General features: G+C 36.7%; 1 protein-coding gene across 4 annotated transcripts in view; it reads right to left on the bottom strand.

The window, feature by feature from the left end:
• Positions 1 to 16554, bottom strand: part of PCCA (propionyl-CoA carboxylase subunit alpha) — a 276287-nt gene that overhangs the window by 152497 nt on the left and 107236 nt on the right. For all 4 annotated transcript variants that reach the window (XR_010428426.1, XM_064646092.1, XM_064646093.1 and 1 more), the window contains 4 exons: positions 7371 to 7514; positions 5591 to 5665; positions 960 to 1028; positions 73 to 148 (listed from right to left, as the gene is read on the bottom strand). Coding sequence is in view for 3 of the 4 variants with exons in the window: in XM_064646092.1 (XP_064502162.1) it covers positions 73 to 148; positions 960 to 1028; positions 5591 to 5665; positions 7371 to 7514 (364 nt within the window). In the remaining variant the exon portion in view is untranslated. The remainder of the gene's footprint in view (positions 1 to 72; positions 149 to 959; positions 1029 to 5590; positions 5666 to 7370; positions 7515 to 16554) is intronic.

Genomic DNA, 16554 nt, shown 5'->3' with positions numbered 1-16554 from the left:
CTACGTTTTCAAGCTGTTTTCTTGAAATAGATGACAGCCTACCACACTAGGAATCCAAATTTCTCTAGTTACCTCGAATTACGTAATTGTCCAAAGCCTCTTCCATTCTTTTCAGTGCTTCAGCTCTATTAGAGCCATAGGTAATCAGCTAAAGAAAAAAAAAAAAGGTATTTACGTCACCTAGAAATTAACTGTTTGTCTCTAGAATTTGAATAGCATTTAAAAATGAAAATGATTTGTAGAACTTCTGCAGTCACAAAACCATTTCTTGCACATTACTGTATCTGTGCTTCAGAGGCTCCCTGAAACATCAAGAAAAAAACTAAGATATCTTAACTCATTCACTCAAAGAAGGCCAATCACTTCTCCTTCATACAAATTTAAGCATTTAAACAAGCTCTCAGAAAAATCAGAGCAAAGGTTCAATATCCAAGTTTACTCTCCTTACTCCTAATGCCTAACCAACCTCAAAAGATGTAATTTTTTTGACAACTGAACTCTAACTATGATGTCATATTTTAATTTTACCAATATGTTACTGATTCATAAGAACTAACACTAAGAGACACTATCAACCATTTCTTTCAATGCTTCTTTTTGGAAGCCAGAATTATTGACATTTTCATCCTGGCTAGACTATGTTAACAGAGATAGATTGGCAGCATCTAAATCAGGCAGTACTGGCTGATTTTTAAATCAGAATCTTTATAATAGTTAGAAACTGCAAGACAAATAAATTACAGTGTCAAAAGGTAAAAAAAATTTTATTTAGAAGTCACACTAAATTTCCTCCACTCCACATTTCCCTTCACTTCTCTTATATTCCCCTGAGGCCTGTTATGCCTGGCACCTTCAAAATACTGATTTACCAATCCTTGAACATGCTCTCACTTAAAAGATTCATGTATAGAATTAGTGCTTCATACCTTTAGAATATTGAAAACCAATAATCAACTCACTTTTGAGATCATGGGATCATAATAAATGCTAATATCACTTCCTTGTTGTATTCCACTGTCAACACGTACCTTCAAAAATAAGAAGCAAAAATAATTACATATTGGTGTGAAAAAAACATTTCAGCCCGAGGATCAAATCTACCCATCAGCCTTACAACAAACACCCACAAAGCTTATCAGGTACATTTTTCCCTCTGGAAAAACTAAAATAATTATTTGTTTTTCAGAGAATCTGAGAGGAGGGAAGGGAAGCTTTTTCCTCCACCAGGAACATTTGAAAATTATTCTCTCCTTTAAGAGAAACTTGACTGCAATCTTCAGTCAATAGTCAAAATTCTCTTTTGTTCTCCAGAATGCACAGTAAACATACTAAATTTGATCTAACAATTCAGGTGGTGTTACACATTAGCTTCAACTCTGAACATATCCAATTCTGATTTACTCCCTGGAAAAAAACACAGTTGTAATTATTTTTCTGATTGGCATGAAGAATGACCCTTATAATCACACCCTTTCTGCATCTATATATAATCATATTCCTCATGTTCCACTACAGCTATTCCAAGGGCTTCAGTAGGAATAGAAGTAGAGAGCATTCAGCAGGAACTTTGGAGTTCTGCTTTATCAGCTCCATAGGAATACTGATCCTGTGGTTTTCATGTCTGTAACACTTTCCTTCTCTGCCTCACCCTCTCAACTGTAAAACATTTTTTTTCTGTTGCTGCTGTTCCCCTGAGGCTTTAATGTTTACACAGCTTTTTCCATGGCTTTGCTTTGTAAGGACACAGCCTCAATTAAAGCTCTGATTCTGCAATATTCATGGAAAAAAATAACACAAGTTCAAAAATTTCTTTTGAAGAGTCTGATTGCTGTTAACCAGCCAACAAGTGAGTTAGTATATTGCTGATTCTTGTTTTCATCTCTCAGTTTGATTTCATCACTGTAACAATGAGGTTAGCCATATAAAACTTTTCAAATGAGCCATTTCTGGGGAATAAATATTTATTAAATTGCTGATTTTGAGCACTGGAATTTGAAATATTTTTTAAAAAATAATCAAAATAACTCGAGAGTGATAAACGCATTCTGGGGATCATCAGGATGGAGGGCTCTAATCAAAGCTGTTGAAGCAGCAGGGCTCCGATACACCACATTGTAAAGGGGGTGGGAAAGAGGGTCCTGGAATCTCACTTAAATCTTCACCTGTGGGAAGGAACCTTTGTAATAAACAGCAGCTCATCTGTCTGCAGCAAGGCAGAAAAAGGTCAATGTAACGGCTGTTAGGCCTTTAATATTTTAATTTAGGCAATTATCAAGGGACCACATGTAGAACCTCTTGTCTACAGAATCCACATGAGGGCATGATGATGACTTTATTATCCAAGTGACATAAAAAGATACCCTAGCAGGTGTACTCACTTTCTTCAGTAAGAAACACTGTCTGACTAGTTCTTAGGACATTATCTTTACTTTACAAAGAAATCTGTTTATTAATAAATTTATATTTATGGATAATTTCTTCTTTATTTGTGTTTGTTTCGCATATTTATTCATATATAAGGCAGTATTGCTTCTCTACCACTTTAATCACATCTTATCTGAAAGTGCTTTATCTATGCTTAACTGGGCTCCCTGCTACCTACATGAGGTACATTTAACATTAGCTACTGACAAGAAGGTAGTTCAGACATATCAACATTACAGAAAAAACATGCAGTATATGTCTTAGCTTCCTTTCTTCACACTTTTCCCTATGTACAATATCCTAAAAAAGTTTAAAATTTTTTATAAACTATTGCATAATTTCCTTTAAAAAATCTGGAGTCCCCTGTAGAAGTTTAATTTTCATAAAATAAATTCAAGATGACTGAAAAAATGACAGTAGAAAAGCAATACATTTATACCATCTTCAGTTCTCCCTGTGGTGCTTACATTTTCAGAGGCTGGTAACAGTAGGTGATTTTATAAACTATATGGTGTGACAGAACTTAATGAATATTGGATGAAAAAGAAACCCTAATTCAATAGATACTCATCGTAATGTGCTGAACTTGATAAACAACAGCAATATTTACTAGACCTCCAGCATTTACTTCTGCTTAACATACTTCCTTTCTTTTAGCCACTATTTAAAATATCAAGGAAAGGCTAGGGTTCAAGATCCTGCTCTATCCTAGAGCTCATTCCTATTACAGGCCCAACACTTTGCTGTTGTATTATCCTTATGTTATTACAGTAGGACAACAGTAAAATGAAAGATAAAAAATGCTTAAGAGGTTAAAAAAAACCAAAAGCACAATCTATGTCTCAGTCCTACAATGAACTACTAGTACATCAAATTCAAGTTAGGAATACCTACAGATTCTAGTACTTCTCAATTCTTTGCTATATCTAAGAACTTTTTCTTTCTGGTAAGAGCCATTAAAATACCAGACTGCTTATCACACTGGCAAAGAGCAATGCTGGAGCTCTCCAGGTATGGCAGTACATGTTGTGCAGGAGCACTGAACATCAAAGATTACTATCACAGTACAGGGGTTTGTTTGTGGTCACTTATCTTAAGCTTCATTATCAAAGACAAAAAACATTTGGTATTTATGAGTACCATGTTCTGAGGAAATTACAGACTACATAACAAAAATAGCCAGCATATTCCTCTCTACGGCTGAGGAACAGCCCTCACCAGCCATGTATGTAACACCAGTTCTACCAGCATGAGCAGCTGACACATAGGCACAGGTAGACAATCAGAGCTAACTGGAGACACAGAAGAAATGAATTGCAAATACATTTGGCAATACACTATTTATAAACTGAACTCACTGTGACACACTACAAGTCTCTGCTAACTTTTCTTAAGATAAATTGTTGACAATTCTAAAATCTAAAATGTGGAAAGTAAACACTGTGGTACAATGGGCCTGAAACACTGAACCTTTTTAGTCATATTAATTTTGTTCTTAGCAGCATGACATTCTCAGGAGAGAAATTAGTTTCACAGTGGCAGAAATATATGTATTAACACACCAATTCATGAGCGTCTACATAAAAATAGTTGTTCTATTTTTAATACGACAGTAGAAGAGGAAGAGAACAGCCTATACACTCCATATGAGCTCCTCAAACCACTGCTCTGAAGCCTCCAGTGTAATTAAAATCTTTTTCTTTGGTACCACGATGGACCACGTGAAGCAATCAGGCATCTCCCACCCTTCATTTTCAATTCACCTCTCCCCCTAAGCACAACTCCCAGCCCACCCCATCTACCTGACAAGTGACAGCCCAATCTGATTAAATGCTTGCAAGGGAGGGGACTCATGGGCCTCCATGACAGGCCAAAAGTGATCACCATGGAGATACATAATTACAGCTGTCAACGCATCTACTGTCCTGCTGGCATCAATTTGATTGCTCCCAGCAATAATGATAGACAAAGCTTAGTGTGCACTCTCCTACACCCAATCACTTTATCTATTCCGTGGTCCATTTAGCTGACATGCAACATTCACACAAGCAAATAACAGCAGTAAGCAGAACATTTAAGGCATTTTAATTGTTTTTTCTTTGTATGGATGGCTTACAAGCGCAAATGTTATTACATAAAACTCCTGCTGCAGCATTAATTGAAGAAAGATTTGGTGGGACAAAGACTGTAGGGGGTATAGTTTGTCCATTATCACTTGTACTTTCAACAGGTCTCACGTTTGGAAAATTGCAAATTGCAAAAACTTGCAAGGCCAAATGTTTGACATCCTGTTAGCTATTACAACATGGTGAAAACTTCTAACAACCACTGGAGTATTCATTATAAATTCTTATTAAATACACTCTTTATTTCATTAAAAAGAAGTTTGGATACATCCAATGATACCTTTTTCCCTCATCTCCTCCTTAAGAGTATATAATGGCTTTTAGATCTTCACAATTTTTTTCTGCTTTTGGACTTTGAACACAGCATGAAGCCTTAAAGACCAGAAAGGGTCAGGTCCCTTTGGAAAGTACATGGGCAAAAACAATTCAGAAAGCAAAATAAATCATATATCCAATAACATCTCCACATTTACGATTCCTCCTGTAATCTTTCACTATTTTCCGTGCAAGCAATCAGACAATAATTGTATTCACAGATGGTACAGTCTCATCATTCCACTAACTGACAGTGTCATGTATATGTGCACTTAGACTACCTTGATTTTACAGAAAGGCCTTTAAACATAGCAGAAAACATTGTTTGTTAAACAGTTATTCCATACAGTTAGAGTATATCCTGAAACACGTAATAATCACTGCAAGAAACTCATCTTTAACATCTACAAAGCTAAACAAAAAGCACTGGCAGCTTCTCACCAGTGTCCCCAGTTCTCTATGTTTAAAGAGCTGACTCAACATTTCACTGTCCTTTCCAATGGTCACAGTATTTTTACTAAAGCTGCGTTTGAAAAACTTAGGTTGAAAGTTATAGAACAAATTATTTCAACACATAATTGCACAAATCAGTTTTTCTATGTCCTATCCCCTCTCTGGCAAAAAGCTGGAAAAAGGGCCTGATTTACAAAGGCACTGAGTATTTATAGTCTCTGCCTATTAGAGAGAAACTCAGCACCTACGAAAACCAGAACCGAGTTACTTACACTTGGCACATGCAATGGTTCCTGATACTGAGACAGTTTACCAATGGATGGCAGACCAAAAGATTTGTAGGGGTCCTGAAATAAAATTCAACAGGAGAAAGCATTAAGTTTTTACAGATGTGGAGCAGATAATGTTAAAAAGCTTGAAGTCTAACAAAAACTGCTACTGGAATAACTTTGTTTTCTTCCCCAGAATTACTTGTGTTGAAGAATATTTCTTCATCCATCTGCCCCTGCAACTCCAAACAGAAATGGAAGCATATAAATTCTCTTGCATCCGTCAAAAAGCATGAAAGAAGAGCTCTGCATACAGTTACAGTAGACCACTAAAACAAAAGATGAAAAGATGACATTTTCATTAGCTACATTGTGCCTTGGAAGAAGGATGGGAAAGTATTCAGAATGGTGGGACTGAGAAGAAATAAGAAAAAAATTTCAGAGGTAAAAAGGGACATTAGAAATTCAATAATCTTAAGAAATCAAACCATTCTTTATGTCTTCAGAAATCTCCTACATAATGCAACATCAATATAAACTTAATAGGACAGCAAAAAAATATATGGCCTACAGAATTACCAAATTCATGGCAACGTAGTTGGATTCATTACTTCTATAGGTGAGGGGATCCAGGTTGAACAAAAGAAAAAAAGACCCAATCATCAGTTACTCCAGGGTAAAGCCTACTAATACTCAGAATAGCTTCCATGCCAATCACAGGGCAAATATTTATTCTTTATCAAAATAGTTTGCACTTGTAATCAGTAGAGCAAGTTGAAGATTATGTGCATGTCACAAAGGGGGGGAGGGGAAAAGTAAAATAAGATGCTCTAGGTCAGAGAAGTCACAATAGCTAAGCAAAGGAAGAAACATCTGAAAATGCTTAATTATTTTTAAAAAGCAGAGTTACCTAAAACATTCCCGAAACAAAATTAAGAAAGCTAGGCATTATTTTCCAGGCCCTATCCCTGGCAGTGTTCAAGGCCAGGCTGGGTGTGGCTTTCAGCAACCTGGTCTAGTACAAAGTGTCCTTGCTCAAAGCAAGAGGGGTGGAACTAGATGATCTTTAAGGTCCCTCCTAACCTAAACGAGTCCATAATTCTATGATTTTTTTTACTTAAGAAATCTTGATTTTCATGTATAAAAAATGACAGTAAAAAGACATTACCTTGAAATATCCTAAACGTGACTGAAAATGGGTTTTAAATTTTTGTAAGCTCATTTAAAGTGAGATAGAGAGTCACATCATAATTATAAAGTTATTGTTTTGAAATGTACTTTGAAAGTTTGTCCTATAACCTGTAGTTTCAGAAGACAAGTAACTTGCTTTTCAACCTTTCAAAAAGTTTTAGTAAAACAACAAAAATTCTGTAAGACGTTGAATTTCAACTGTCTTTTTAAGTCAACAAGTTTCAGATTTCAGTCAGAAGATTTCCCAAACCTGGAAACAGTAGTTAACTGTACAAAATAACTCCAGCAATGCATCATTAAGTGTGAACAGAACAGATAGGTTTACTTCTAATGATATTTGCTCAATTACCTCTTTTACCATCGTTAATTTTGATTTTCAGGAAAAAAGCTATGTTGAAATACACACCGTATTTTTATCGAAAAAATGAGAACTCTACAATTCTACAAAACCTCACTAACCATTCGTGTTACATGCTCTAAATCATGACTTTCATATGATATTCCTTGACTTCACCTTGGCATCTATCCACACCTGGGTATTATTACGCCACAATTCAACCACCTACCCTCCTCCCCATTACCACTCATTTACCTCAGCATAAACTCGACATTCAACCGCCCAGCCGTTGATGGGAATATCAGCCTGTTTGTGCCTGAGAGGGTAACCCTTAGCAACACGGATCATTTCTTGGACTAAGTCCAGGCCGGTAATGCATTCTGTGACGGGATGTTCAACCTGCAAGGTCAAGAACTGTCAGTCAATAGGTAACAAAAAAACAGCAACAACAAAAAAATGCCTCTCTGTAAACAAACACAGATAAACAAGAAATTTGACCAGCCAAAGAGCAGACAAAGAGTATGTTTATGTTTTGTTCTTTTTCCCCAAAAAAATTCTGCTTAAACTCTGGCAACCACCATCTCTGCAGGGGCATGGGAAAAAAAAAAAAAAAGAGAAAAAGAACTTAGCAGACTACAAGAACTAGGAGCAGCATACAAAAGGAAAACTAGAAAGGTCACCTAGAAGGATTCGGGGGTTTGCAGGGGTTTGGGTTGGGGATTTTTTTTCATTTATTTTACAAATTCAAATGCACCTGGTGATGATGAGTTAATGTTTCTTTGTTTGGAAGCTTTTCCCATTCAATTTTGTTTTGAAGAGACTCACACTGTATTTTAACTGAAAATCTCAAAGTAGCTAATAATCAACCCATTCTGCTACACTTAACATGGCACAAACAGGAGCCACTTACTAGCCTACCCTAAATCTCACCCATTCGCCTGCTTTCACTAACCTGTCCTGACAAGCAACCAGATTAGCGTAATCTTGCATCAGCGCAGTGTAGCAGAAATGAGCAGATGGATCCTTCAATTTTTTCCCCCTCCAGACTTATCTGTTTAGTGCTTAGCATGCACAATAGCTGGGCTGGACCAGCAGAGTCACTCTGCGCTCTCAGCAAATTGCCGCTAACGGCTTTGGATGATGCTGCCATGGGAATACCCGTCGTTCACACTCACCCAGGATGTGCGTACAAGCATGCTCACATGTGTACACATATGCACATACACATACGCTTCTTCCTTCAAATGGGAATAGAAATTAATACCTTGATTAACTTCAAAAAAACATTTAACTAGGCATAGGACAGAAAAAAGCACCCGAAGATAGGAGAGCGCATCCTATAGATCAAGTAAAAGGTAGGCAAGCTAAAAGCATGTTCTTCGCACAGACACAGCTGTAAGACTTTCCATACAGAAATTATGACAGAACTGCCATTTTTATTATAAAATGCTTGTGCTCCAAGGACCAAAATACCTTAAGAAAACGCACTTCACTAATCTTTCTCTGTCATGAGATGTCATACTATGTAGCTTTTCTGACTGAAAAGGTCATTGACCAAAAAACTTTGTTCTTTCTTCCTTCAAGTATATGAGTATTAAGGAAAACATTTAGTCATTATAATAATATTGTGGCTTATCAGAACAAGTAGATGCTTTGGTCTTTAAGGAAAAAAAAGCTTTGTAAAAATAAACAGATGGCATCCATAATTAGCCCTGTGTGTGCTGCAAGTTTGCTTAGAGTTTCAACAACATTTTAAGACGTTTTGACATAATTTTAATGACAAATCATCACTGAAACAAGCACCTATTCTTTGAAGGACAAAAGTGACATTGAAATGGAAATCTGATTATACAGTTTAAGGATATACCTTTGGGATTCAATCTTGATTCTACCTAACACATGATACTCTCCAGCATGTCAAGCTTAATAACAGTATTTTGAGAATCTATGAAACATCTCAGTGTCTATCCTGCAGTGTTAAATTGAAGCAATTCAATTTCTATTAAGACTTGAAGTTTCTATTAAAACTCCCCAAGTTTTAATAGAAAGTTACTTATCACACATTCATATTTGTACAACTAAACTTACTTTCTTATTTTGGAACCTAAGTTTTAAAAAGTTACCTTTGAGTTAAGAAGAGGTTTGGAATTTTAACATTCCAGATAATTAAAATAGTTTTTATTTTTCCAAAGACTTTTGCATTATTTAGTTATACAGTCATTTTTCTTGGATAGCAATTGGCATTCCAGACTCAATAGCTTCATTGTTGTTTTCAGTTTTATTGTTGATGATCAAAATAAGATGGAATGTTTCTGGAAAGAAAAATATTTTTGTTGTTTGGTTCTTACGACTCACAAACATTTATTTAATCCATTCTTCAATACAGATCTTTGACTTGGTCAATATTTTCTTCTATTTCTTCAAAATACTCCCTTTGTGTCTCCACACAAAACAGCATTCAGAAAACATGTATAGGAAAATTTTTGGAGGGTTTGTTTTTTGTTTGTTTTGTTTTGGGTTTTCTTTAGGGGTGGGGAGAAGTTGTTCTGCTTTCTTTTAGGACTGTGCTTCAACTAGCACTGTTTAGGTGTAATGTAGGCAATTCCAATCATATCACTAATTTGGGGGTTCCAAATACATTTTAAATATGTTTTAGTATTCATTAAGACCACCAGATGACCAAAACGGGGTAGAAAAGAACTTTAACCTTGAAATCCTAGTTGACTTATTTGTAACTTTAACCTTCCAGTGAGATGCACAACTCAAACTGCACTTCTTTCAGCATTTGTAGCCTACTTTCGGCAAGGGGACAGCACGAGGGGGTCAGCTGAGAACAACAGGACAAGCAATGAAATTGATCAGCAATAACTCTCAATTAATCAGCTGCCAAAAGTAACACCTTTACTATCAGTTCCTTTACTTATACCAAATCTGGTCATAACCAATTTATACCAAGTCATCATTTCAATGCACTTAAGCACCATACATACCTCTTTAAAGTCTTACTCCCCACTTTCTGTGACACAAACACACATGCATCATCACTTTTTCTGTAAACTGTCACTTATATTCCTGCTTTCAAGTCCACAAAGCTATACCTGCTATGGCCAGCAATAGCTATACACAGTAAAGTGAAAGCGCTGCCCCTTCATGGACCTGCTGGATCTGCTCTTCTTCAGACATCTCACAGCAAACAGATTTCCTGTGAGCATTGCAAGTGTCTTTGCTTCAGTAACCTCTTCCCGTATATACAATAAGAGACACTAGTGGCAAAGCCTATCAGAAAATAATAACTAAGTGACAGTTTAAACATGGTGAAGCAGGTACAAAAGATAAGGGAAAAACCTACCGATGTCACAGTCCAATTAGCATCCATCACCAGAACAGTATGGAAAGGCTGCTCCTCCTGTTCTGTGACTGACAGCAGTCTTAAAGCTCTACCATAGTAGGGTTCATCCACAGCTACAAAAAACAGTCATGCAGTTTTTATGGACAGTTGGAGCTAAAGTTAAACTAGCAATGACTGCTCCCCTTATATTCAGGGGAATAATTTCAGGACACATTTTTCTCAAGACTATCAAGGTACTCAGATCTAATAGCAAAAACTTCTGGACACTCTCACAGACTGCTCTTGTCCCTCTGTGTATAAGGCATCAAGTTACTCACACACCAGTTGGAGCATTCAAGCACATCACATCAGCCAAGAAAATCTAAATTTCAGTAGACTTAAAACTATAGCCTATGTCACCCCTACTACTGTAAGTCCCTAGATGGTGTCATATACCCCTTTACATTCAGATAAATAATCTCAAAACTAACTTTCAACATACACCTCAGGTTCCAGGAAATGTGATTCACCTGGAGTCCCACAGGCTTTGCTGCTGCAGCCAAATCCAGTATCAATTGACCCAAACACAGCAACTTACAGATGCTTCTCAACCCCCTGTATTTCAGTAAGCCTGGTTTCTATTTCGGAGAACTGAACAGCAGAAGTGCACACATGTTCTGCTCTTCAGGCATGCAGGCTTCCTCACTACTATGAGCAGGAACACTCTGGGGTCACATCTTTCTGCAAAACAGTTCACATGTATATGGGGTTCAGCAGCACACAGTAAAAAACAGTTTTTCATAAAGGCTGCTGAAGAACAGACAATGGTCGGATTAATGCACAGAATGAATGAAAAGCACATAGGAATATTTAACAGGCAAACTCCTATGCTGTCCTTGTCTATAGACACAGTATATAACAACATGTGCTGTTTGTTTTCTGATTTATTATTATGTGATCAAACAACTCAAGGCAACCAGAACTACAAAAATTTCTACCAGCTAAGATGCTTGGGTTACCCAAGTAAGATGTAGAAAAAAGAACTAATACACAAACATTTGGTACCAACTAATTTTTTAATCACAACATTAATTCCGAAAAAATGTTTAATCTACTTCCTCGTAGGAAGTTATCAAAGTTATATTCCAATAATCATTGACACTGTTTTTTCAATTTTTCTTTGCAAGGATCTGTTTCTACATTGTATGGGACAGATGCAGCTTTCGTAGCCTATGAATTCTGAATCTGCCCTTTCTGTGTTTTAAATGAATAGCACACACTTGAGGTCAACAAGTAAATTAGCTCACAATTTCAATATAACTTTCTCAATTAACATCCTGCACTTCAAAAAAAATTTCTTGCAATTCAGTAATTCTACACTATTTCCTTTCCGCTACATACTCCATGTAAAAAAAATAAAGAAACTTTCATCCACAAAACTTATACTTTCTTTCCCAAAAATGCAATTCTTGCTTTTACTGTATTTAGCAGCAGTACTAAATCTTGCAAGAACTGCAGCTGTTCTTGGTTTTGCTTTACATCAAATTCACCAAAGCAAAGAAACTAATGTACTCTTTGAAGAATTACCTTTTGCTTCTTTACTTATTAAAAACGGAAAGGAGTCTCCTCTTTCTCTACTGTTTTTTATAGTATTTTATGATAGTTATGTGGCAATGTCGTCTCTAAGATATCACTCCATGCCCTGGCAGCACTGTTAATGGTATCTTTCAGATTCAATGACTTACACAAACAATGTTGTTCTCTTCTGTCAACAACAATTAGCAATGCTTTTCTGTAGTTCTTTTGGGGAGCCAGAAAAGCAGACAACCAGTAGCTACATAATGGAAGTTGCATTAGGAGGCAAGAACGTGGCAAAAATCTGGTTAACTGTTGTCGGCTGACCCTCTTGTGTGAAACAGTGTTGTTTGGCAGCAAAATCACCTTTTCTTTCGGTTCTAAAAATGGTCATGAACAGCTGGTATAAACTGTGTGCAGAATGGATTCTGGTGGGCTTAGGAGATTGGTAATGGGATAAGAGACCTTTCACCTTTAGGTCAGTAGTTCAAATTCAGCCCAGGTTAGCAGCAATTGAAAGTCTTTACCATCTGACACTGTTCGTTAGCCTATTTAAAATGACTGAAGAAGCTGTGTCACAGTAAAACAAGGTAACAGTATTCAGAAATATGAAGAGTCTCAGCAAACAGTACAAACAGTTGCTTGAGACTTTACTTCAAAATCCCACCATTCAGACTTTGTAGAAATCTACTCCTCTAACTCCTGACAGCCCCTTTCACTGCTCCCATACTCCTGCTCACCTATCACAATTAATCCTGCAGGCAGCGACACACACCAAGACAGCTCCCCGTCCCCATGGGTCTGCTATGGATACCGAAGTCACCACCTCTCTGTGGTTTTAGCTGGCAGTCCAGACTCAGCTCATTCCTTTGCTATTTGTATTTTGCTGCTAACTGTTTACATAGTGTAGCTGCAATATCTTCCAGCACTTCTCTCCACTGACCAAACGTTTAGCAGGTGACTCCTGACATGCAACAGATTACAGATACCATTAAGAAGCTGTAGAACCAGGAGTTTATAGGCAGTGGAGCTCCAAACAATCAGTAACAGGATTTCTATGTATTTTTAGACCTTTGCCAACCATGCTTTTTATACTCTCATGAGTGGACAAACAGGAAGTAGAAAGAGACATGTTGTACATAAAAATCTTCCCGTCTTTTAGACTAGGCACGGCCAGTTTTGAGCAAAGACAAAGCTCTAGAATATATAATTTTCCAGGGGTCAGTAAAATCTGCTGAAACCCCTGAAAGTGGTAAACAAAAATTTTAACACTGTGCAATGTTTTATGGGTGTATGGAAGATTATTTACCTTCACTTTATGCTTAGAATCAAGCTTACTTTAAAAGAACTTAAAAACATTTACATAAAATATATACTCTCACAATAACTAACTAAACTAAAAACACAGATATGCCATTTGCGTTCAATAAGTCTCTTACAAACACGTCAGACTATTCTACAAAATTAATTTTTATTCCCTAAAAAGTTATTACAAAAATATGCAAACTGTCACATGAAGAGAAAACACACTGCTACTCAAATTACCATATTTCTTAACTCCAGTCTATGCAAATGATCTTTTCAATTACATTAAGGAAATTCAGACACGTTTTGAGGAGGAAGGGAGTACTCACTCGTTATTTAAACTTCACAACTCATGGGGGAGGCAGAAAGTTGGGAACAGACCTGAGACACAAACATCCAAACTGTAAGTACTCTCGTCACACCACTCACTGTACGTTTTTTCAATTATTCTTTAGCTAACAAGGGATGTTTCTCTTTTCAAGGTACTACAAACATCCAGAATATGGGATATTTTCCCTTTGCTGTCACAAACTGATTCACATGCAGGAAGCTTAGCCACACCATACACACATGTATTAACAGATATCCTTTAAGTACAGACCATACACTCTCTTCCTATAAATTCCAAGAGTAACATCTCTAAACTTCCAGTAAAGAGCAGAAGAAACTTTTCTAGTGAAAGTCGGCACTTCTGATAGTAACTTGATGAAAAGAATTTGACACAACTTGGAAGCTAGAAAGGCTATCAATCTAAGGGGTCAGAAAATTTTTATTTATTGCAAAGCTCATTTAGTTGTTTTGGACTATGACTGCCCTTGATTAGGCTGATGACAAATGGGCAACAAAACACACCACAGTGTGAGCAGCTATAAAAAAAATCATATATTCAATATCTGGTCTGCCTCAATTTTAACAGTGAACAGTGGTTTTCTGCCTGAAAACCACTCTAAAATGCCCTAAATGACAGCATACAGAAGTTCTCTGGTAGCTGCTAGGGCAGACATCCCTGCACTCTCTTATGAAAAGAAAGAATAACTAGTTTTGCTATGCAATTATCCAATCTCATGTCTCGTACTTATCAGCTAGCATCTGAAAGATGACAGAAAAGCAGAAGCAATAAAAAGAACATTGCCAACAGCGAAGAATAAGTCTTTCTAGCTGAATCACTTAGAGGGAGTAAAACATCTGTAACAAATTTGTGTAGCGTACAAGAGACACAATGGAGCTGATTCACCAAATTTTTTCGTTTTCCAATCTCGTATAGTATTGCAACAACACTTAAAACAAAAATTAAATAAAATATAAACTTCATGCAAAGTGCTGTTTATGCCTTTTTTTACACTACCATATAACAGAAAAGGTATATTCCCAAAGAGTTCCCAAAAAGACAGCCAAGTAACAGTACAACTCTTGGTTACTGCAAAATAATTTACCAAAACACTGAAAGGCATCTGACAGATATACCAAAGGGAGAGAGGGGAGAAATCAGCAGGCAATGCAAAGTACTGGCCACAGATTAGTTAGCAAGTATATTTTGAAGTATGTATCTCAAGTAAAAATTCTACAGTGATTTGATCAGAGATTGCTGAAACATTAAAACAGGCACAGAAAATCTCATAATTTAGTTAGACATATGATGATGCTGACAGGTAGCTACGTCTAATGCACACTGACAAAGACCTTAAGAGAAGCATTTATGGATCAGACACCCATCATTTTAGAAAGTTCTTCCAGCTGTGGAGTGTTCAGCAAGAACAAGGCAAGTCAGTCTGTTAGCCCCTGATCACAGGAGATGCAAAAGGAAAATAAAAACTAAAGCAATACAGGGACATCGAGACACTATCCTGGTTCTGAATTTAAATCTGTACAAGCTTCATTAGAGTTTCTATGTTTGGTTCTTAATAGAAGGGAGCAAGTATGATGTTAGTTGTGTAACTTAGCTGAACAGAAAGTAAAGCCTGAGACCTGGGAGAAGAGACAGATCAATCAGGTAAGATGGGGGGGGGGGAAGAACCAGAAAATTACTACCCACCTGACTCAAGCTGAAATGCTAATTAGAGACAATGCACAGTCAAGATAGAGGAACTACAGAATATCTAAACAAGTAGTCTAATTTAAGATAAGTAAATTTCTTTAAGAGTTTGAAAGAGTAAGTTTGCTATTATAGGGGACTGCCAAACTGCTTAGGCTACATTTCAAAAGGAGTATTCAAAGACGAAATTGTGAAAGCTTTGTTACTACATATGTGGAGACATCTACAACTAAGCAAGTTAGAGGGCATTGCAGGGAGAAGACACCACAAAACCAGCAAAGATAACATCTTAAAAACAAATCCCAAAAAGGAGACCAAGGATATTCCATCACTAGTTCCATTTAGAAATTAATGGACAATAATATACTACAGCAAGGAAATGGTTTTGAAGTTCTAGTGGGTTATGTAGAAAACCATAAATTAATTTTCTTCTGTGTAAACAAGACCATTTTTACTGAAAAACATTGGCTCAAAAATGACAAGACTGGGAAAAGTGTAAAGAATATGACCAAAGAGACAGAATTTGTCTTAATATTTTAATGAACTATACATTGCCATTAAACATCACCCTCTCCAGTAGACCTGATAGAGCCTAGCTATAGTCATGTGAAATGACTGGTCATAGCTAATTCCAAAAACACTGCTGTCCTGCAAGGCAGTAAAAATTTTACCAGCAACCTTCTCCTGGCACAGAAGATTGCAACCCCCAAATTCTCTCCAACTTCTTAAACTGGAGCATAAATTTACCCAATTATTATACAAAGTCATGCAAAGATATCAGAATTATGAGGATCTCTTTACACTCAATCACTGCCCATGTGAACAAGCAACAGGCAGGACATGGCCCTAATGTAGCTAAAACAGAATGAGATGCTAATCAAACTGTTGCTTGGTTCCATATTTCAGTCTTTTGGGTGTTATTTAAAGTGAGAAAAGGAGGATAAAGACAATGGAATGTGCCAGTTTTCTTCCCTATGACCACAAATGCATCACGAGAGTCAAATAAGAGGTAGAAGAGGTTTTCCATAAAACACTGCTTGTCCCTTCACTTGCAGTGTACATTACAATAGCTACTACTGACTACATGAGTTGTTACAAAAATCCTACACCATGTCAGCATGCTTCTTACACAATTGTATTCCAGTCACAATTTCGATCACATGCAGATTGCTAGTGTTTTTATTGCTGATATACACATA

The sequence above is a fragment of the Pseudopipra pipra genome, chromosome 2, assembly GCF_036250125.1.
Source record: "Pseudopipra pipra isolate bDixPip1 chromosome 2, bDixPip1.hap1, whole genome shotgun sequence".
Lineage (NCBI taxonomy): Eukaryota > Metazoa > Chordata > Aves > Passeriformes > Pipridae > Pseudopipra > Pseudopipra pipra.
This window is presented reverse-complemented; position numbering and strand designations above follow the sequence as displayed.